This window comes from Perissodus microlepis, chromosome 13 (genome assembly GCF_051167445.1).
Source record: "Perissodus microlepis isolate ML-2025 ecotype Zambia chromosome 13, ASM5116744v1, whole genome shotgun sequence".
Classification (NCBI taxonomy): Eukaryota; Metazoa; Chordata; class Actinopteri; order Cichliformes; family Cichlidae; genus Perissodus; species Perissodus microlepis.
This window is the reverse complement of record NC_140473.1, coordinates 12,371,344-12,394,010: the sequence shown is the minus strand read 5'-3', so window position 1 is coordinate 12,394,010 and position 22,667 is coordinate 12,371,344. Positions and strand designations below refer to the sequence as shown.

Sequence of the window (22,667 nt, the reverse complement as noted above, 5' to 3'; positions counted from 1 at the left end):
GTTTATTTCCCTGTGGATCTGTGTCAGTGTCTCTGGCCATAGTGAGATTTGGCAAGGTGAGAAGTATGGGGCTGTGAGGCTCGCTGAAGTTCCACCTTGATCTGAAGCCTCATCTGGCCACTCAGGGAAGATGTTCAGAGGCTGGAGGACACAGTTTGCTCCCCTGAGGCCTGTTGCACAGCCCCGAAACTGGAATTCAGCTTCAGTCACCCATCTGGCCTTGTGGATCATTGCCCTGGGCTTTGTGGCAGGGTCAGAACCAGGTGCTGTGGAGAGTCTCCACCACATTCACCTCTCCAATGGAAACAAGCGCCACCATATTGTGCCTATTGCTATCCACAGATCTCCTGCATCCCTAAGAGCAGGGCACAGTAAGTATTTTCTTATCCTACCATTAATGCAATCCCTAGGTAATGTGATTTCTCAAGCAGTCCATCATTGGTGTTTACTTTTAACAGTCTGTGCTTACTCCTTGTTACATTTTACTGCCAATGCAATTTCAGGTATTACTTATATGGTATTGTCTTTTTTCTTTTTTTTAATACCTAAAAATCCCAAAAGATGTGTATTCAGCTCTGTACGACAGGGCGAGTCTAGCTTAGACCCATCCCCTTTTCTGTCTCAGCAAAGTGCCCTCCATGTCTGAGATTAGCCATATCCCTATCTCCAGATGCTCCACTGTGTCCAGATTAGCCAGGATTATAACGCTATGGCGCTCCATGTTGCCCCTGGGTGTTCGGAATAGACAAAGATGAGTTGCCTTCAGCTCTGTGGGACGTCGAGCTGTTCCTGGCCCCTGCCCTGCGTGGAGTATCGATGAGGCCCCTTTGCCCATTGGGGCGAGAATGATCATGATCCAAGCATCTGAAAAGGGGAAAGAAAGCAGGGAGAATATGAGGAATTATATAACCTCATGCCAACTATTCATGCTAGACTGCAGTGTGCTTGTCTCGGTACAGTATTTGTGGTGAGGGTTTTAAGAATGCTGCAGCTTTTTGTTTTCTTTTTCCCTGTTTGGCTGTACTTGTTTTCAATTTGCTCTGTCACTTTCACTCAAGGTCCTGAGATATGTTAAAGATCGAGGCAAATGATACTTGGAATAAAAAGTACTGCTTTTTTTTTTTTTCTTAGTTATCATACTGCCCTGGCATTTTTGAGTGACGTAATCACTACTGGTGTAACACTGACGTAATGCTGAAGTACCCTGGATATCACAGACCTTGTTTAACAATGCACAACAAATGTCTACAGGAACGTTGTGCTTTCTCTGATATTCAAGTTTAGCATTACGAGCTTTTGAATCATGAGTTACAACTCTGTTACATAGCTGAATTGGTGTAATGAGGACGTATTTATTGGCGCAATGTAGAAGCAAGGCTGGATCCTGGCTCACTGGGCACAGATAGACCTGCCTGAACAAGGGAGTCAGTGCTCCTCAGTGATGATGAGGGAGCTGGGAGGTTTGCTGGCCTACTGAGACAACAAGAGAGGCAATTAGGCCACTCTGCCATGACCTGTCTGTGCCGGACAACACTCAGCTTGCCTCCTGCTCTCCCTAAGGACCTTGGGGGGGGGGGGGGGGGGGGGGGGCATGTGTTGCCTCCAGACAGATTCCATGACTTAATATAACAGTTAGTGCAAATGCTTCCTCACGTTGTGATTACCGATGAGAGTCTGAGGGATGCCGATAAAAAAAAAAAAGTCTTCTCACTAACATGATTGCTGATTTTGGTTGATCAGCACAGAGGGTGCATTAATGCAAACTGGGAGGCGTGCTGTTCAACATAGTACCTTGCTCCAGGACAAACCATGCTGTTGTAAAGCCCCAGCACTGTTGTCTAATGCTGTGACAGAATTGGTTTAATTTTCATGGGGCTTGTTCTTTAGACAGAGTGTCAATTAAGCAAGTGCAGCTCACTCTTTTCAGTAAAACCGAGACAAAGGGTGTTTTTAACTCTTTTTGCTTCATACTGTATTTGTAATTTCCATGTATTAACATAAAAGGGATTCTTCTGATGTATTTCCCCCACCCATCTGTCTCGCTCTGTCTCTCATATCTTTGTTAATGTTAAAATCTAATCCTATTTAGAATACTTATGTAACTGTACCTGCCTTTCGCTCTTATTGTCACAGTGCATTTAACATTGTCTCAAGTGATTAGGCCAAGCAAAGCTAATAGAGTGCTGACAATTAGTTCAGTATGCAAACTATCTCCGTTTCTGTGGCACGAACATTCACTTTTTCCACTTAATACAAAGCTATATTTAGTAACTCGAGCTGCCCCTATGGTGGGCTAGCCATTCATGTGTCCCAAATTTTCTGACAATATGAGCTCACAATTCCAGCAATTTCATAGGAAAAGTCACATTGCAGTCTCCCTCTCTCTCTCTCTCTCTCTCTCTCTCTCTCTCTCTCTCTCTCTCTATATATATATATATATATATATATATCTATATATATATATACATATATAGATATAGATATAGATATATATAGATATAGATATAGATATGTATCCGAGTACTACTGTAAGAGCAAACATCTTTTGTTCCTTTTGTATTGAACTTGAGTGTCATTGATTTATGTGGAAAGAAGAAGAAAATTACCATGGTCAGGATGTATGAAATTGAGTTGGAGTGTGATGCATTGTTTGTTTAGGGCTAGCCGTAATGAGGTTCAGACAGTATCAACTCTGAGTAGCAGACATACCATTCATCACGGATACACTCCCAGAGGTGATAGTCTTCTTTCCCAGAGATGGGTACTTTACTCGATACGTTGGATAACTAGGTTATCATGTTTTCTTTTGGACCAGTTGTTGAGAGTGAGTAGCTGATCTGACCAGTGGGAAAAGAGTTTATTGTGGTAAAACTAGGAATCAGTGGTCAATAGGAAAACTGACTTCTTGGCCATTTTTGCATCTAACTTTTATTGATGAATGACAGTTCCAATTTGTGCCGTGTCTGCCATATCCTCATTTGCTTACTTTGCCTATGCTGTTTATATATTTGCCATCCTGTCAGAGTCGTAGCCCATACATTTAGTCAGGGTGGAGTCAACCTTCACTTTCTTGATGAGTATGCGTTGTACTTAGACGTCTGAGACCTCACCTAACACTCGTTCAATCAACAGTACCAGGAGTTTTAGCATTTCAAAGCTTGATGGTTTTATCAAAGTGGGTGAAGCAATTTAAGTGATTAAAATCAATTTGAATGCTCTCCAGCTTCAGAGCTAAGGGTTGAAGGGATTAGAAGCACTGTTCTTCTGCGCTGGCACTGCTGCACAGAGCAAATGAATGGAAAAACAGAGAGAAAGAGAGAGAGAAGAAATAAAAGAAGAGCCATTGTAAAGAACAACAGACACGAAGAAAGTGAAGAAAGAAAGAAAACGAGCGCGAGGAGGGAGAAAGTTGATGGTGTCTGGTGTTGTCTCGCTGCCGGTGTGTTGTGAGCTTGTATAATATAATTACTCCCATGTCTCTGAGCTGATGTCATTCTGCGATAGTGCAAGGATGACAGTATCTTTGCTTCTCTGAGGCAGAAGAGATGATAGCTGCCCTGATAGGGATCTGAGTACATGTTCCTCTGCTCTAGTGGGAGCATAGGCAGTTATTGACCTGCGAATGAGAGAGCGAAGATTGCAGTCTTTTCATTCTCCTCCTCTTCTGATGTATGAGAACAAAAACACTCTTTTTATCTATATGTGCTTTAAGTCTTGAACCTACTTGCATCTTGTGTTACTCGTTTGCTCTCTTTCTCGATTATTCCCTTGTGTCCTTTCTTCCAACGCTTTGCTCTTTATATCTGTTTGACCACTCTGCCTAACCCACCCCCAGCTCCCTCGTTGGTCTGCAGAGTCCATCCGAGCAGACAGAGTGGGCAGCCTTTTGTGCCTGCAGTGGTCTGTGTGGTTTCGGTGGTGACCAGGCTATGGTTGGCATGAAGGGAAATGAGACCTGACTGTGCGTGCGGTAGGCAGCGAGAGGTCGGCTGAGTAATGTGTCCGGTTTCGGATTAGAGACTTGGAAGATGGAGAAGGAGAGAGAGAAAAAGAGACCCCCTCAGTTAACTCAAGGGTATGTCTGTTCCCCTCGCATGCTTAGGTCCTGGATGAGTTTGAGTCAGTGAGCTCTTTACCCAGAAGGCACATTGTGATTCATCATCAACAGCATCTTTTTCTTCACATCTCCCTATTTCTTGTTCATCCTGTCTGTTTTCACCTCTGGCTTTCTATTTCTAAAGGTAATTTTGGAAAATGAAAAGGACCAGATGAGTAGTTGGCGTGTCACTGTTCACTGCTGGTGTTTATCTATGGAAAATAAAACAAACATGATATAGAAAACTAAATGTTTGGCACAGAAATTGATAAAATGGATAAAACATATAATTGTGACATTTTCCAGTCTGCACATACGCATTTTGACAGTAAAATATCACCATTGGTTGGTTATAGATGTGTCAAAATGTTAGCAAGCTACTAATACCAATCTAGCTACTAGCATAGTTAACTGTCACAGGTGTGTGCAGTGGGCCTAAAAAATTATGGAAACACGTGAAAGAAGCCTTTAATCCAATAAAATGGGAGTGCTAACACACACTATTAAATTGTCAGTGTGCACAACCTGGAACATGTCAAGCACTAGCAACACACAACTAGCTTACCTAGCATACCAGGATAGCTTGTTAGCTCTGAAATTTGGCGGGAATTCAGACTGCCAAATAATGGCAGGTCTCTGCGGCGCTACATTTGCTACTAATATATAATGAGTTAGTGTGAGTATGTAAAACTCTCTGCTCAACAAAAAGGAAGGAAGCACCCCCTTGTGGGGCTATTAAAAATGTGCTTTATAAGTTTATTGTTTACTGAGCTGAATTCTCAAGGTGAAAGACTATTAAATAAACACAATCTAGCAAAAAAAATAAATTAAAGCCACCATCAAAAATACAATGGGTGATGAAATCATCGGATTACAAATAGCCGATATATTTATCCAGTAGCACAAAGTATAGTGCAACAATAACGGGCTGAAACAGGCCTATGAAACCACAGGGATTGATTATATTATTTGAAGCATTTTCGTGTGGACATGAGAAGAACATTAATTATTTAAAATGATCAGCACAATTTTCAGATGTATTATAGGGATAAAAGTGTAAAAGATGGTAAGTTACATCATTCTTTTAGGATGCTTGAAATAGCGTTGTTTCCACATTACCATTTCTGAGCTATTGCAGACTACTGGCTAGCATTAACTGCTAACGGAAGACAGCGAGTGTGGAGGAGTGATGCAGCTGTAGAGCAGGTCAAGGTGTTAAAGATGCAAATGAAGCAGCTTATATGGTTCCCTTCATTCTGTTCTGATTGACTCTTTAAATGCCTATCCATTTCCTAGGGGGGGAGACACAAGAAAGGGAAAAAATAAGAAACGGGAATAAATAAAGCCAAGATCAAGAATGCAAAAGCCCACTTTTTTTATTATCTAATCTGAATTGAGTTCAGTCACCCCAGAGAAACCTCATTCTCTGTCATCATAATGAGGCAGCAGCTATCTCTATGCCAGTCAAGCCCGCATATACACACACATGCACTCAGATATGCACGCTGCATACACTTCTCACACAAAGAGTAACCTTCTACAAAATCGTCTTTCATCTCTTTGATCACTTCGAATCACTGTCACAACCAAGTGCGAATGTGGGTAGTTAAAGCGATATGCAAATGTACACATGGGAAAACCTTCATTTATAAAGTGTATCATATCATTGATTAGATCATTAAATGCCATTGATGTAAAGTAGTTTCAACTGTACACCAATAACTCCCTTATTAATGGACTAATTAGTCGTGGATGTTGAAATCTTCCAACCTGTGCATCCACAACCACATGAGATGTTGCGGAGGATGGGTTTTTCTGGAAGTCAGCATTCAGAAGTCAAAATTGCCACTGATCATTACATTGATTTTTTTTTTTTACTTCGAAGTATAACTTAACTTTTACACAGTTCATTTGGTAGAAAATCACCCTTTGCTTCCTTTGTGTGGGTGGATTGATTGACAACATTCAAATTATCCTTAGCTTACCACATCATTACCTAATAACTTTAATGTCACGTATGCTGACTTAAAGATAGCCTCAAATAAGAAAACCAAATGAATGGCTGCCCTGTGTCACAATAGGAGACCGCCGTAAGAACCAGCCATGTCATAACTATTCTTCTTTTTACAATTTACAATTGCTCACCTGCAGCAGAGTGGCAACAGAAAGAAAGCTGCCCCCTAATCCACTCTAATAGGATTGTGTGGGATTTCACCTTCCTCATTGCTCCTTCCATCTCTTAGAGCCTCGGGCCTGCTGGCAAGGGCTGATAAAAACACGCCTGCCTAACACCTAAGTGCAAGCTAATATTAGCATATATTTTGCACCGCAGTGTAGAAATACAATGCATACCCACGCATATTTTTTTTCTCTCTGTTTACATATTTATTTGTTGGTAGATACATGCAATGGTGTGAGATAGATAGCTCTCTTATGTAGGTGCTTCTACATTGGCTGTTGATAAGGGGGAGGCAGAGCTGTATGTACATCTCAAACACAGTATGCTGCACGACCAAACTCCCTCTCAGCCATCGACACATGCGTTGTTTATTTCTGGCGGTCTGTTTCTCCTGATCTTTTCCAGATTAATTTTATTGTGCGGCATCATTTCCATAAGATATGCATCTAATTAAATAATATCGCTCCACTTAGTGAGCTTACTTACAAAGTTAGACTACTCAGTAACAGGAAAAGCAGATGTTTAATCCTGCAATTAAGGCCAAGGCGTGCTCGCTGTCTCATGGGTGCAGCTTACAAAAAGAGTAAACAGTAAAAAAAAAGCCGAGGCAGTGTCATGCAGGGACGACATAAAAATCAGATACATTAACATCTGAAATAGGAATGATTTGATCTGTGATCTGTTTAAAAACCAGCAGCGCTTTTTTTACCCAAATATTTAACATTGCACTTTACTTCATTGGCAGATTTATGGATGCACGTTGTGTCTTGTTTGTACCAAATCAAACATGTTCAACAGTATCTGGTAGTGTTCACGATCCACTTACAAAGTGTGAGATGTACTGCACATACACATTGCCCCGAGCTAAACCGTGCCTTGAAAAATAGTAAAGGCTTTGGAGAATGTTGATGTTTTATGTGCAGATGCAGAGATGTTTATTAAACATCTCTATAAAAACCCTATTGCGGCACGCTCATTTTGTAATTATGTAGGTTTACATTATTGCTCATTTGCATTCATGGAGCGGCGCTAAAGTTGGAATATGCTCAGTAGTGCACAGTAGCTCTGTCTGCTCTTAAAGCAATTTTCTTGTAAGAGAAGTATTTGTGCTGATGCAGTTTGGGCTGCATATGGTGATGGACCGCCAGAGTTGTCTCTAGTCTCAGATCAGAGCTTTGGCCCCGGACTCTGTTTTCTGCCTCACTTCCACTGTGTAATTATCCCCCACACTTGTCTTTTTCAGTAATTAGAACTGCAGTCATACTTCACATCTGCTGGCTCCCTAATAGAGAAGACAACAGCTTCTAGAGACCATTTGGAAGCTGTGATGTTTGGTGCATGCTACCACACAGACACACTGAAACTAAATAATGCACTGATGTCTGATGGCACACAATCAGTCAAACAGGCTTTTAACCGGGAATGAAAAAGCTGAAAATCGACTGATGCTCGAGTTTCCTTAAGTCTGACTTTGATATGTCTGTTGGCTGGCGAACAAATTAAACACTGGATGCAGAAAAATCTAATCAACAAATTGCTGGCAATCAAAATGGCTGACCTGAAAGCAGAGAAAGGGAGCATTGTGTCTGAGGAGCAAATGAGGCAAGTGATGATGAGAGAGTAAATTAGAAGCTGTCGATACTGTGAGACACTTCTATCAGAGCCAAGGCTGTTGGCGGGGGAGGCAGATATGCAGCTGGTCAGGGTAACAAAGGGCCCGTTTGGTGTATTGCTCCATTAAGACACTGGGTCTTGTCAGCTCTGCCTGGATGGGCCATTCTGCTCCACAAGGCAGGGGCTCATGTATCACTTAGGACTTAGGGGAAGTGAGGTTGGCAGAGGAGGGGAGCAGAAGGGTGTGAGTGACACTGGTCGACTGAGCATTCATGGCATAATGTTAGCAGCCCAAGGGGTAGAATTTTACCTCTACCCTGAATTGATGGTCCTCTGCCATGAAGAGCGAGGGCGGGTTTGTATGGCTACCCTAGGGCCCCGTCATGATGAGGTGAAGGCTTATCTCTTCAGAGCAATATGAAGATAAAATATGGTGAAGTGCTGCTCTGGTAAGAAGGAAGGGGAGATTTCTTGTAGATTTTTAGAGTTTGTGTCAAGGTAGAAACAGTTTAGAGCTGTTGAAATGATGTCAGAGTCTGACTAAATACAATATCGACACGTGGCACACGTGCCAAATGAGTTATTAGTCCCTTATATTTATAATTTTTCCCATGAAATTCCTCAATAGTTTGTCTTTGCTGTGTAAAATAGAAACTAACAAGCTAATAATTAGGATTCAAGGAGTGTCAGTTTGTCACTGTTGGTTTCAGTTGCACTCAAATTAATTTGATGACCCACATTCTCTTCTAAATATTACCAGGTGTGGTGTTTGTAGACCCAGTACCATATATCTACCATATAGCTATAATTGGGTTCCATTATAGCTATATGGTACCAAGTTTGGTTAGTGACTCTCTAGAAAAATGTGAACTCCTTCACTGGTTGATGAGTAGTTGCTTTGCGAAGTCGGTCACAGAGAGGATACTGCAACAAGAACGCTGTGACGGCTTTGATGATTAGCAGATTCACTATGAATCTGACCCTCTATGCTTCGTATGCACAGGGGGGCAGATTGTTGGGGTTTTCTCTGTTGTTAGGTCTTCACCTTACAATATATACTTCCTTTGTGGTTTGTGTGCTTTTGCATTTTGCTATTAGCTGGTGTTCTCTTAAGTACGTTTGACCTCTCGGGCCACCGTACAACCCTGCTTTCAAATCGTTATTTTCATGATTCTCTCTCCGTTTCCCTTCCCTCTTTCCTCTTTGCTGTGGTCGCTTTGTACTGTACTCGCCTTGAGGTCTGGCTTAAGTGCTACTCTCTCCTCATGTTTATTAGGTTCTGTTGCTCCTATGATTTTGGAGCCTGCATCTCATACCCTCTAATAAGGATGACCAATCATGGGGGCAAGCAGCAATGCCCCACTTTTAGTCTCCACTTAATTTAATTACATCAAATTAGCAAAGCAGAGAGGGGATGGTGGTGGTGGAGGGGGAGGCTTAATCCTTTGCAGCTTATGAAGGCAGGTTGGACACTTTCAGCTGTCCTATGTGGAATAGCTGCTTTGGGATTGTCTTCATTAGAAGGAGCTTAAGGCTCATAGGTCACTGGATATTGTTAAAATAATACTGTCAAAATTGACTAATTAGAATATGTGCCTAGTCTAGTCTAAAGACTAAGATGGCTGCGTTAGGACTTTCTTATGTATCCTGGTATTATATCTTTTTTGTTTTTTGCCTTAGACCCACTTGTAATTTGTCAAACAATTTTAAGTGTGAAAAAAGGTGCATTTATTATCATCAATAAAACATCAGAACGTCAGATTTGCTGTTACTGCAGTACTCTAATGCCTGTAAGCAGTAAAGTATGCTGTATCAGCATAGGTCAATATTATATCTCAATCCCAAATAGTAGATATAAGTGAATCCGCTATTGGCCAGTGGTGAAGATTAGTCTCTGGGCAATGAACTGTAAAAGTTTATATCGACCGTGCTGTATATATGCCAATGTGCCCAGACTTATTAAGCCAACACAAAATAAGCAGGCAGTCTGTACTCTGGGTTGATTTAGCACCTCTGTCCTCTCTGCTTTCTGCTGACTGCAAAGAGAATAGCTTAGCTCCAGTCTTCTGATAAAGACTGAAGGAAGGATTTATCACTTATAAAAGAAGACAAAAAAAGACGAATCGTTGAAAGAAGCAGAGCGGAGTGTGTGCAGTATGCAGTTTCCCTTTACAGGAGTGCGGCAGTTATAGCCTGGCAGATTGTTCAACAACCACTTCATGCAAACGCAATAAATGTTTTGGCTCTACACTAGCAAAACTGGAGTAAATTGATTAGGTGTCCTTGCTGTGCTATAATCCAGTGGTGTTTTTATCTGGCTGAGCAAATCTTAGCTAATCATGTTAAAATTAGAAATGGTCGCATTGAAAGTTGGTTTTGCTGTTGTTTCAGTTGTGCCTTGTGCAGGATTGTGCCTGCTTCAGCCTATGATGGAATCTTTTCACATGCCTGCTGATTCTGTTCTAACTGTCTATCCTATTATAAGGGAGGCAGTTGTTTGTGCTGAGAGAGGATTAAGACAAGTCAACAATCCATAGTCTTTTTAGTCTCCCAAAGGGCTGCTCACACACCAGTGAAGATAGAGAAAGGTTTTTTTCCAGGATCAAGGCTTGAGAGCGAGGTTTAAATTGTTGAAAGGACCTTGCTATTCCGCAATGGAACAATGAACAGATACCGAAATAGAGATAGAGGTTGCGGTTGGCCACAGGCATCTCGTTGCATCCAGTGTACCTCCTTTTCCAGTTCTCAGTGTCCATCTGAATTTCCTTCACTTCTCCCCGAAAGACAGACAACTTGAGGCTGTGCTGTAACTGCCCACTCTGAATAATTGGAAAAACAATTGCTCTCGTTTTTTCAGACTTCCTTTTGTTCACTGCACTTGATTTTCGCCAACACAGAGAAGCTGCCAGTCAAAGGTGACAGGCAATTAATCACCTTACATGCCAAAGTTACATCAAGCACAAAGATGATACATGACAGGAGGGTCTGTTTCCTGCTTGTGTCTTTTTTTTCCTTTCTTCTTTGAGTCTTTGTAATGCAATTTAAAAAATATGTTCTAACTAAAAGATTTTTCCTGTAATTACTGTATATAGTTTTTGTAGTCTAAGAATATACTCTGACTAATTCAGCAAAGACAAAGCCCATACAGCAAAAATATATCAACAACGACACTGTTAAATTAGTCTGTAGCACCTAAAAACATCACCTAATCCGTTATACGGCAATGGCTACATTCACACCATGAAATGCTTCTATAAAACACAAACCTTTTGTGTGAGGTAAAATTTTGGTATACTGCAAGTAGTAAAATAAGAAGAAAAAAGTGGAAAATGTTTTTGTTTGCATTGCAGACAAAAGGTTAAGCAAAAGCTATCTTGCCTGTATCGCTTTAATATGAGGGAAATAAGCTTGACATGAGAAGGCATCTGCCATTCTTGCCTTTGAGTAAAAATTCTTTGTTTTTTATGATATTTTCATTTCATTTGTGTGAAAAACCTATAGGAGATTAGAGTAAACTGTCTTTTGTCTCTGCATTTGTGGATGTCGACAGGGAAAATACTACACTAGTGGTAGATGTGGTTTGGCCACTCATCAGAGCAGAGTGTGTTCTGACAAATCTGATGTACAGTACAAAAGGGATTCACGGAAAAAAAGCTCTCTCAAGAGAAAACTCATGTCCTTGTGCAAAAGGTCCAAAATTGCCCAAAGCAAATTTATGGCACTAAATTTAATTATCGTTGGAAGAGATAGTATTGGGATATTGTGCTGTTCTGGTGCTAAAAGCTTCATTGCAGAATGAAAGAAATGGTTCAATGACATTAGGTGAAGAACCAATTGAACTAGCAGGGAGCTCCAGGGATAGTGTGGCTGGGAGAAACATGCATCCACCACTATGTTTCTTTTTTTTTCACTGTACAGCTACACCTGGAGTGGGGAAAAAAGCACATTTTTGCTGTCAGATTATCCTAAAAAATTACCTTACATACCTGTAGAAGAACTCGGTAAATGTATGAATAGGATCTCATCCATACATGCACTGTGCACATGACTTAATAAAGTAGAAATGTGACTGCAGTATCTCACACACCACTGTTGGTACGGACTCAGAAGGTGTGTAGGACAAGAAACCACCATGGTTCCTCTCCTCTAGAGCAGTTAAGTTCACAGCGTGTCACCAGAACAGCAAACAGCCACAGACAAGAAAAACCTTGACAGAAATGCCACCTTGCCAACACAAAGGCCCACAATGCACCAGCAGGAGAACATAGTGCTTACATTATATGAGTACCCACAGAGACATCTTCTGATATACATCAGCTAGGTTTTGCATTTACACCAGATGCAACAAATAATAAATAGTAGGAAGGAAATAGGTGCAAAAATACATAAATATACACACTGATAGTGGTGTAATAGGAACAGTCACTGCTGGAGCTCAACAGACAAAGAAAAAATCGATACAGTAATTTAAAATCGACAAAAGAATAACATAAAGCCTTTACAGTGGTGTAAAAAAGAGATTACATAAACATGAAGCAAGATTTTGGATTCAAATGTAACTGAAATATAAAAAAAACAAATGTTTATTTATTCAAATAATACATGATTAAAGAAATGATGCTTGGTATAAACTCAAGTAATTTTCATTTAACCAGATTCCATTAAATTTCACATTTTGCTTTGTACTTATGTAACAAAATTACATGGAAAATTTACATGTCATTAAATTAAAATGTCAGCAGGATATATATTTATATACATAAGAAAACACTGTTGTTGTCACCAAAATCAGACAAATAAAAAATGTTACAGATTACTAACAGTAATAATAAATAATATATATAAAAATAATAAGTGTAAAGCAACAGTTCCTTCAATAAATACACTTGTAACAGAATTTTGTTACCGTAAAACATTCCAAATGAATGGTACTCTTCTTTCATTACACAAAAACTGATCCACATTCACTTAAATAACAGGAAGTGACTGTAGAAACGAAAAGATTGCCTTACACAGCCTTCATAATAGCACCCGCATGAAGCCAAAGAATAAATGTTAAAGGTCCTTAATACTAATGCTGTGACCAGTATATCTTTGTCCAGCTGAAGTAAACAAGTCAGGCAAATAGGAAAAAAAATATAATTGTAGTTCAGACACATAATCCGTTGACATTTAAATCACTTCTTCTGTTCACATCACAAGAGCTCTTTAATAATATTTGATACATTTTGTCTGCTGCTATAAATAAAATAATACCGTGGATAAAACAAGAATCGATTGACTGATAGATACGAGGTATTGGCATCATTATTTTGGATCATGGAGTGTGATGTGCCATTTAATTATACACTGAGTCCGTGTGAATGGTGCCCCTACTCGACTGTCTTTGCAATTCGCAGCTTTGTAATTGCTGCCAAGTTAGAACATGCAGCTGAAAAGATATTTAATTAGCTATGCTTTTGAAAGGTTCTGTTCATAACCTCACAGTCTATTTACCACTTCATCTCCTCAACTACTAGACCATTTAATTGTCCTAAAAGGTAAAATAGAGTGAGAGAAAAGGAGATCAGAAGGGGGCTTGTTGTCTCACAGTTTTCCTGCACGGCACTAAATCTTCAGGAGCATTGATCAGAGATAGGGCCTTTACCAGATCCCGATAGTGTCGGATTGGCTAAAAGTGTCCTCATAAATCGTGGTAATGATTTCTGTGAAAACTGAAATGGTAAACCAATACACATCATTAAGCTTCTTTTAATAGCACTCCTCCCAGGAGGGTGAGCACACCCAAAAAATAGATATCTATTTTTATGAATAAATGATGTAACAGATGTTAAACAAAAACAAAACAAAAAAAAACTTTCTTCCTTTGGGATTCCATGCAAGGGATGCACAAAAAAATATCAAAAATCAGAATTTCAAACAGCTACACTATATTCCAAATCTGAGGTAATCTATTTTTGCACGCCAGTCATTACGGGAATCCATCGCAGCAAACAGAGAGAAACGCTAGTGTTTGGTCCTGACAGAAAGCAGATCTATAATGTCATCTCTCCTTTTTCGTATTTCCATCACAACTATGTAATTATGATTGGATTCCTCCCTCGTTTCTCGGCAGAGGTGGTAATATGAGGCGCCTTGTGATGGCAGTGTTGGAGGTTAGAGGAAAGACAGTCTGCTGGCCTGACCTTAGCCTAACAGTGTAGTCAAACACACTGCCTGCTTTGCGTATCCACTCCTCCCACATCTGCTACACTAAGGCACACAGCCAGGATGCTTTGGTTTGCTCACACCTGTCTCTTCTTATGACACTGCATCACTTTCTGAACATACAGAGCCTATAGGACAGTTTGCTATATGCTGCTACCTCTTTACAGTGGAAATAGATGAAGACATTGCGAAGCCACAGCCAAGAGGGCCTTAACACACACACACACACACACACACACAGGCCATGTTTGCTATTCTACAGTCTACTATCCCACACACCTCTTAGGCCAAATGCAGGAGAACTCCTGGGATGGTGCTACATTTTTAATGAAAGCAGAGTGTTTGATCTGCCAATGTTTATCTTCTTTGATGTTAACTGACACAGTAGAGAGCAGCCAGCTCTCAATGTAGTCCAACACGAGGACAGATTAATTCATTATCCTTTAACAGTGGAAGATTGCGGTTGAGGAGTTCATCCTGGAGGTCTGGTCGAGGATCCGTAGCAGCCTTGAGTAAGACCTCCAGAAACACCGTCTCTGCGTTTCTGCAGCGTGACCCCTCTGGGGAAAGGACTACAAATGTCAGAGAAGCATGCATTAATGCTTCTGGGGATAGGTAAAACAAGAAAATCTTAATTACATTCAGTTTCACAGATCTTGTATTGTGCATAGCTTCACCTCTGTTGCACCTGTACCTTGTACTTTCATTTTTTATTTATTTATTTTTTCATTAAACAGTGGGTGAATAGGGAATAAACTGAAACTCTTGTCAAATTAAAGAGACAACAAACGGGAAGAATATCCAGGACACCACTGTATCTAATGACTACAACAGATCCATATCAGCTCCGGTGTCCCAGGAGAGAACACAAATAACAAATATGGAGCCAGTGCATAATTACTCCCCAGCACTGGAGTTACAGAGGCATGTGTCTGCTGATTTCATGCCATTGCACAACTGTGTAGGTGTGCATTAGCCATGTTTCTTCGTGTATCTTAATCCTCAACAGTCCCCCAAGGACTTCCCAGTAGTTTTACATGCTTGTAAGGATTTAACACTGCTTCAACACATATTGGCAACCTTATTATCTGCATGTTGGTTTCGGAACCACTCAGCTGTTAGTTTTGTCGACCTTTGGTACCATGATTCGAGTGTTTCTTAGCTTAAAAGCACTTCTTTTCCCCCCTCTTTTTTTCTATCTTTTTTTTTTTTTAACAGTACCGGTAAATAAGCTCTTAGTGGGAGAAAGTGGGTGTCAGATCATATGAATAGACTGAGGGGGAATTAGATGCTTAAGGGCCCGATGAGTTCCAGCACTGACATGGTTTAAAAGCACTTAATTATAATAAGCTGGAACGTTCAGCGAGTGTTAGGTGGCTTGGGGGAAACGGAGACGGTGACAACAGTCCAGCACGAGCTACACGGAATCGAAGATTACTCTGTGACTGGGCCAACATCAGATATGCATTAGTGAAACAAGAAGAGCTTTTTCAGTGGTAGCCGCCAGACTTCATGAAAAAGAAATGCAGCCCGCCTTGCAAATACATCACACATAATGTCTTTCCCTTTGTAGAAGTCATCAAGCTTCATAACGCTTTTTCCATTAGGAGAACAAAAAATGCTTACAGTGTTATATCATTAAGTTTTACAAATGCGAGTTATGCTTTATGAAAACAATAAATCCTGCCATAGATCTTGATGTCCCAACCTCGTTGGTTAATCACATTATTGTTAATTAATGATGCAATTCTTTTTAGCTAATGGTTGACAGTGTGTATTGACTCAAACGAGGGGATGAAATTGGAAAACGGGACTTGAGAGCAGACTGATGCACTTTAATCGCTGCACTATGAAGCAGAGCTAGGAAAAAGTAAACAACAGGATCTATAAAGAATATGCAAAATGTATCGATGGTTTTATAACCTCGTGAACTGGTTTACAAGAAAATATCGGAATTACAGTCAGAATGATTTATTATCTATTGTTCAGGCTAAGGCTGTTTAACTCCCTGCCCCTCTGAATATTAACATACTCTGCCTCGCTCGCACTCTCTCCCGGCTTCTCCTTCTCTTTCACACTTCCACATGTAAATGCTTCGCACACTAACAGAGCTCCTCGTCTAATTTTTCACTAAGATAGCAGTTTTTATGCTAATCTGACAGCTGCATTTATTTGCGGGCTTTCTCGCTGCCGTTGATTTCCCAATCACATGCCCTATTTGTTCACAATTGTGCACACGTAACCAAGTTTGTTCACAACCTTACTGTGTTTGCGTCCTGCAAAGAAAGAAAAAAAAAACCATGGATCATAACACTGTCTTAATCTCAAAACATGAGGATGACAGTAAACGTGAACAGAATCCCACAGAATTAGCTGAGATGGACTCATTTCGAAGCATCAGTTTGACTAGGTCACCGGCTTAACGCTGCACAGCACTTTCTCACTGAATAGCTAAGTAATTAGAAGCACTCTTCCATCTACTAGGTCATGTTTGAACCCTTTTATGCAGCCGCTAAAGACAACAAGGTAATGCAGCACGACAGGAAATGGCTGGTTTGGAGGTCACAAGAAGGGCATAATTGGACCAGCCAGTCAATAATGTTGCTATCTCCATCTGCCTTTGAGGCTGCTAATGAAGCATGAGAGATGGGGAGGTGCCCATTTGGCATGCTGGCTACCTGTGAACCGGGGGACACGGCCACACATTCTCTTGCATTCACTCGTATCTCTTCCCTCTAGAGGTGAAATGGGCAGTAGCGGTAAAACTGAGTGACTGTGCAGGATTGTGAGGAAATCGGAACCAGTACCTGCCTCCCTCGTTTTCGCTGAACGTTCTCCTACTCATGAATTGACACGAGTGTACTTCAGACGGGGCTGAGAGCCGTTCAAGAGTGATATGTTGCTCATTGCTTTGCAGAATCATCGCTCTGCACAATAAAACACTCCAGACTGACGGTGCTCTGTACACACGGCATTGATGCCGGCTTTACTGTGTTAATAATGTTTGCGTGTTGACAGTCAGTGAGTCACGCCTGATAGACGGATGAAAGAAGAAACACACTATTAACATCTTTAATTCTGGTCTTATCTCTTTCAGCGGGAACAACATACATATTTGGACGAGACGGTGGACTGATCACATACACGTGGCCACCAAATGACCGTCCTAGCACGAGGGCAGACCGACTAGCCATTGGCTTCAGCACACATCTGAAGGATGCTGTCCTGGTGAGGGTGGATAGCTCCTCTGGTCTTGGAGACTTCTTGAAGCTCCACATTGTAAGTCAACAATATGTTTTTTTCTATGTTTTCAGAGCAAAAGTACACATTTACAGCATTTTCACATTAATGGTCACTAAGACATCAATCCATCTATCGATCCATATGTTTTCTTCAGCTGGAGGTATCCCAGCTGTCACAGGGCGAAACCTAGCTTGCTAAAACCTACTTTTTTTTAAATTGGCTTCTTACTGAAGTGGGATCCTACATGAACATGATGAAGGGCTTTTGACTGCAATCTTGTAACTGTTTCCTGGGGCCTAAATGGGGATTGGGGATTAATTGTGTTGAAGTTAAGAACCTCTAAAGAAGTGTGTAGTTGTGTACAGCTAACAGTAGGTTAATGCGTGTGATAAAAAGGAGCCCACGCTTGCTCACCTCGCCTCTGAGTGTGACAGCTGCAGAAACAGAGGCAAATGAAGGGTCAGTTCTATACAGTGCATAGCTGACCTGGACATAATTCTGCTGGCTAGCACATGACCTTCCTATCACAAGCACCCACTTACTGACAGTAATGCTGATGCTGGCCAGGAGCATACAGGAACATTGCTCACACGTACACACATGTGAAAGCTACACACCAACAACCCACAAGAAAACATGAAATTGGTCTTGAAGTTTGTCTCAACCCCAGCTGCCCACACACTGAGATTCACACTTACAGTAAGCAAACTGTGACATAAGCACGCCTATCCCGAGGACATAGAGAAGCAATGATGTTGTTTTTTAGAGAGGCCCCGTAGTTGCTGTGCTTGGACATGGGTTATTTTCTGTTTTGTCTGGTTTTTGTTTTTTGTTGTTACATTTTTCTCCCCAAGCTTTGGGGACAAATGGTTTTTAGCCCCTAGTCCAGAAGAAGCTGTCCAGTTTAAAATGATGTAAGGTATATAATGCAGACCGTTCATCACTAAATGCCATATAGGGACAGAAACAAGATGTTCAAAAGGACGTATATTAAAATATGGTTAAGGTGTAGATGTGCTCACTTGGATGTGCAAATGCTCTCCCACAGTCCTCACGTCTTCTGCTGCTTTCTGAGCACCTTTTCTCATGCAGCAGAGACATACTGTATCAGACTGGGTAAAACAGGAGAAATCTCCACTATAATTTAAACGATGAAAATATCTTTGGACCCCTAAGACATAGAAATCTACCCACTAACTTGCACATCATTTTTGCTAACTTATTTGTGTTATTTCTGTCAAAATGTTTTCCAATTTAAATACAATGAGTGGTACGTCTATTTAGTACGGTGGCCTGAGAGAACAAATTCACTGCAACTTAAGAACACACCACCAAATAGAAAAATGCTGCAAAAGCATACAAAACACAACAGAATATGTGTAAACCACAAAGGAAGTGGGAAAAAAACACAAGGAAAGTGTTTTTGGAGAGAAAATAATGTGAAGAAACAGCTGTGAAAGTGACAGAAACTAAAACATGTGAAGGATCGCGCTGAAAAACGAGCAAAAAGAAACAGAGGGTTCACCCGTGTTGTGAGGGGAAAAAAAGATGTGTGGTGGTGTGGGTTTTAATCATACGATCCATGTGTGTGAAGGTTCTCAGTCATCCAGGTTATCGTAGTCTAAGGAGCTGCGAAACTGTGAACGACCATCTTTGAACAGAGGGCGGGGCTTACGACACCAACTGTCTGCCATCTATAATCCATTTTTGAGATCCCTTCCCAGACGCCTTGACGGTCACTCACATCCTGGGCCATTTGATCTCAGTAAATCACATGATAAGGTGGGGCTAGGCTTCACAATGGGTTCACCTGAAACCTTGGCTGATTGTGACCCACACCTGTTTTCACCCCTTGGCTTGTGTGATTAGGTAGAGGATCAATAGGGGGTCCACGACCCTCTTGGGGACATTCCCACAGGGCCTAAAATCTGGGACTCTCCCCCATTTTCTCTTAGAACTAAAGAAGCTTCTCGGATGAGAGGTGAAACGTCTTCAAGAAACCTAAAGACGTCCAGATGCTTTTCTTTCCAAGTGCCTTAGACTACATATGATCATATATTACTGTATAATTCATACAAAGTGTATGTTAGCTTGTGACTTGTGACACGTTACTGTTTGACCTCTCAGGGCCACCGTAACTTGGGACCTTTAGGCTACAGGTTAAAATAATGTAACACTTTGGACTTACTAGAAATTTCCAGCATGTTATAAGCCCTTAATACACGTGTGCGCCAAGCTGTGCATTACAACATTCCTCTTCCTGGCACTGGAGGAAATGCACAAAGGTGCATTTTCTGCCGAAAGACAAAGGTCACATCTTGTGGAAACACAAGACGACAGCGTCAGCGTGTATGCCAGGTTTCAGATTCGCTGTGAACGAGTGATGAATGCTAGAGGTTATAGGCTTGAGCCTCACTGACAAGCGAGGTGACAGAGGGGAGTCTCACATTGTATAACAAGACAGGAAGATCATGCAGCTTACAAAAAGATGCATACACATCCTCCTCGTGGAAGAGTGTACCAATCCAATGACATTTTACAGGGAGAAATTGTTTATAACGCATGTACATACAGCAGGGGCAGTGGCTTGTGAGAATCCCCTCTCCTCTCGCATCAGCAGTCACTCTGAAAGCTCATTTGTTTATTTCTGCACATTTCATTAGATGAGCGTGAGAGAAAAATAGCTTTAAAGAGAGGAAGGAGGCATGAACAGGGTGACTTAAGACATGCTTTTGATTTTGTGACATGACAAACATAAAAGCAGTAAATAACTTGTAGCGTTTACAGGTTTTTATAATTTAAACTGCAACGTGACCATAGGGTTTTGTCAAATGTTAATTACGAATAAAAAAAAACTACATGTTTTTAACATGTCAGTTTAAACTTAAAATTAGCCAATAAATCTGTCTCTGAAAGACTTGTTGAATAGCATTGTGATATAGGTCTATTTCCTTAGTTCTGAAACGCAGCCAAATGAAAGAATAGCAGAAAATTAAATCACGACATATTAAAAAAAGATACATCTTATGAAACAAACCATCTAGACGCTTCTGTCATCTCCTTATTAATTACAGAGGAAGGGACGTGTTTTACAGTGCTCCATTAAACACAATGAACTGTGCAAAATTGCCACTTTGATGCTTTTCTTCACAAGAATAGCAGCACTCAGCGTGTCACCTACAAAACCCTTAACTAGTTGAACTGCACCCTTAGTGGATCAGGCTGTAAAATGAAACAATATTGCAATATATTGGCCATTCCCAACAGTATCCCTCTCGCTCCTTTCAGTTACCTCAGCTCCTGAGCAGAAATGTCTTCGGAGGAGTGTATCTTCAGCTGTATGAGATGGGATTAGACCAGATTTCAGTATTTACCCCCCTCCTGCTCCATCCTCTACATCCCCCACCCTTCCTAATCTCCTGCTCCCATTTCATGATGACAGGAAACCCAGCGGGGCTTGAAGGACGCCATCTCAGCTCACGCTCGCAAGAGGGAATTTTCTGAGTAAAATGTGGAGACTATGATTTAAATGCACCTCAAAGGAGGTGTGATCCCTCCCCCGCCTCGCCTTTTCCAATGCAGATAAAGACAATGACTGTGAAGTCAGCGAACCATCAAATGTACGACAATCACTTTCCTCGGGCTTATTACTGCAGCGCACGTGGAAGAGGGACTAGATTCATAATAATGTTCTTGCCGTCTCACCAATTACGATGATACTCCACAATCCCTTTCACGTTTTCTAAGGTGAAGTGTATTCATGAGACTACAAGAACAAGTATCCCACATGGATGTAAGTCTTCTCTGTACATGATAGTGTGGCTTGGAAAAGAAGCCATGTATATAATTAATTGCGCTGTAGCTGAAAGTCAAATCCACACAATGACATTATGCAAAACAGGGAGTTACGGATGTAATGATCCTTGGTGGGTCTATTCAGCGGTGTAATCCACACAGAAGAGGAATTGGGACAAAGTTTATAAGATATGGGTATGGAATACTTTTCTCTGTTAAACAGTTTACTGTGCAATGGCTGTGAAATTTCAGCACAGAATACTAAAGCGAGTGAGCATTTTACTTTTACGCTGTCAAGGAAGTGCCATTTATTTTTCTGCACAAACAAGGGGTGTTGGTGTCTGTTATTGGAAATCCATCTGAACATTTTTAGGAAACCATTTACTCTGAAGCTTTGCAGTAGCGTTTTTTCTTTTTTGTTTTTTTTTGTTGTTGTCAATGAGCAGCGGTGACACCGACTATCAGAGGCTCTCCTCAGTCTCAGGCAGGGCCCCGAGGGGCCCACTCAGCTTGTTTTGTGCTGGCACTCAATCTCAGTGTAGGGGTTGGGGACTATTCCAAGTGCTTTCTTCTTTTCCTACTTCTAATTGCATGCATCGCTTTAAAAAAAATAAACAGGCAATGAAGGCACGCTGGCTAAGACGGCAACACTGTGAAGTTAATATATTCCACGGAGCAGAGAGGATGGTGGAGAAATAATGACTTCTCTAGTGGAGCATTGCTCCCTTCGGTCCTCCTTTAGCTGACTACCAGAAAGGGGGTTCTTCCTCTGATGGAAGACACCTTTAATTGCAGTTTCAACTCCTGCTCTCTACCCTATTAATCATGTAAAATGGCTTGAGAAGAGAGACTACCTTGCACACTGTCTGAGCATCTCAGTTTCGAGTGGGAAAACGTCAACTTTTATATGTTCTTTTGGAGTTCACATTACTTATAAAGTTCTGATTATTCACAATCGTGTGCTTCATTAGATGAACACTGCACTTTCACATTCGGTGCTATGAGATTGTTACCTGGGAGAGGTGCTGCAGGTCTCAGGAGAGAGCCTGTGTCACGCTATTCCCCATGCTCCTATTAAAACACATGTCCAGGGAAGGGATCTTATTCTCATCCACAGTCGTGTTAAGGTCTCACACCCAGTAATTACCTCGCTATGTGCAGACATAGAACACAGCCGCATGCAATACCCCCAGGATTTCTGTGTATACAGCCTTCCTGCATTGCTTCCCCAGTCAGTGCATATCAATAATTAGCAACTGAGCAACTGATAGTTGGACCAACTGGAAATGGAGAAGAAATGAACACGCTCATGTCAACTTGTGTGCAGGCGTGTGCGATTCCATGTCCAGCTAAAGGTTTTAAAATCATTTTCATATGTTGGATGCTTTTAGTGTTTGAACAGCCTTTACTTTAACTGTTGTTGCCATGGCAACTATTCCAATATAGTCTACTGGACTTAGCTCCGTGGTGAAAATGTTCATTTTAAGCTGATTTAAAGTTAAATAGATTACATTATTTCAAATGTAAAACTGC

At 41.1% G+C, this 22,667-nt stretch overlaps 1 protein-coding gene across 14 annotated transcripts in view; it reads left to right on the top strand.

The window, feature by feature from the left end:
• LOC146374785 (neurexin-1a-like) overlaps positions 1-22,667 on the top strand; it is a 254,486-nt gene that overhangs the window by 153,799 nt on the left and 78,020 nt on the right. For all 14 annotated transcript variants that reach the window (XM_084949142.1, XM_084949137.1, XM_084949141.1 and 11 more), the window contains one exon: positions 17,194-17,375. In XM_084949142.1, the coding sequence (XP_084805268.1) occupies positions 17,194-17,375 (182 nt within the window). The remainder of the gene's footprint in view (positions 1-17,193; positions 17,376-22,667) is intronic.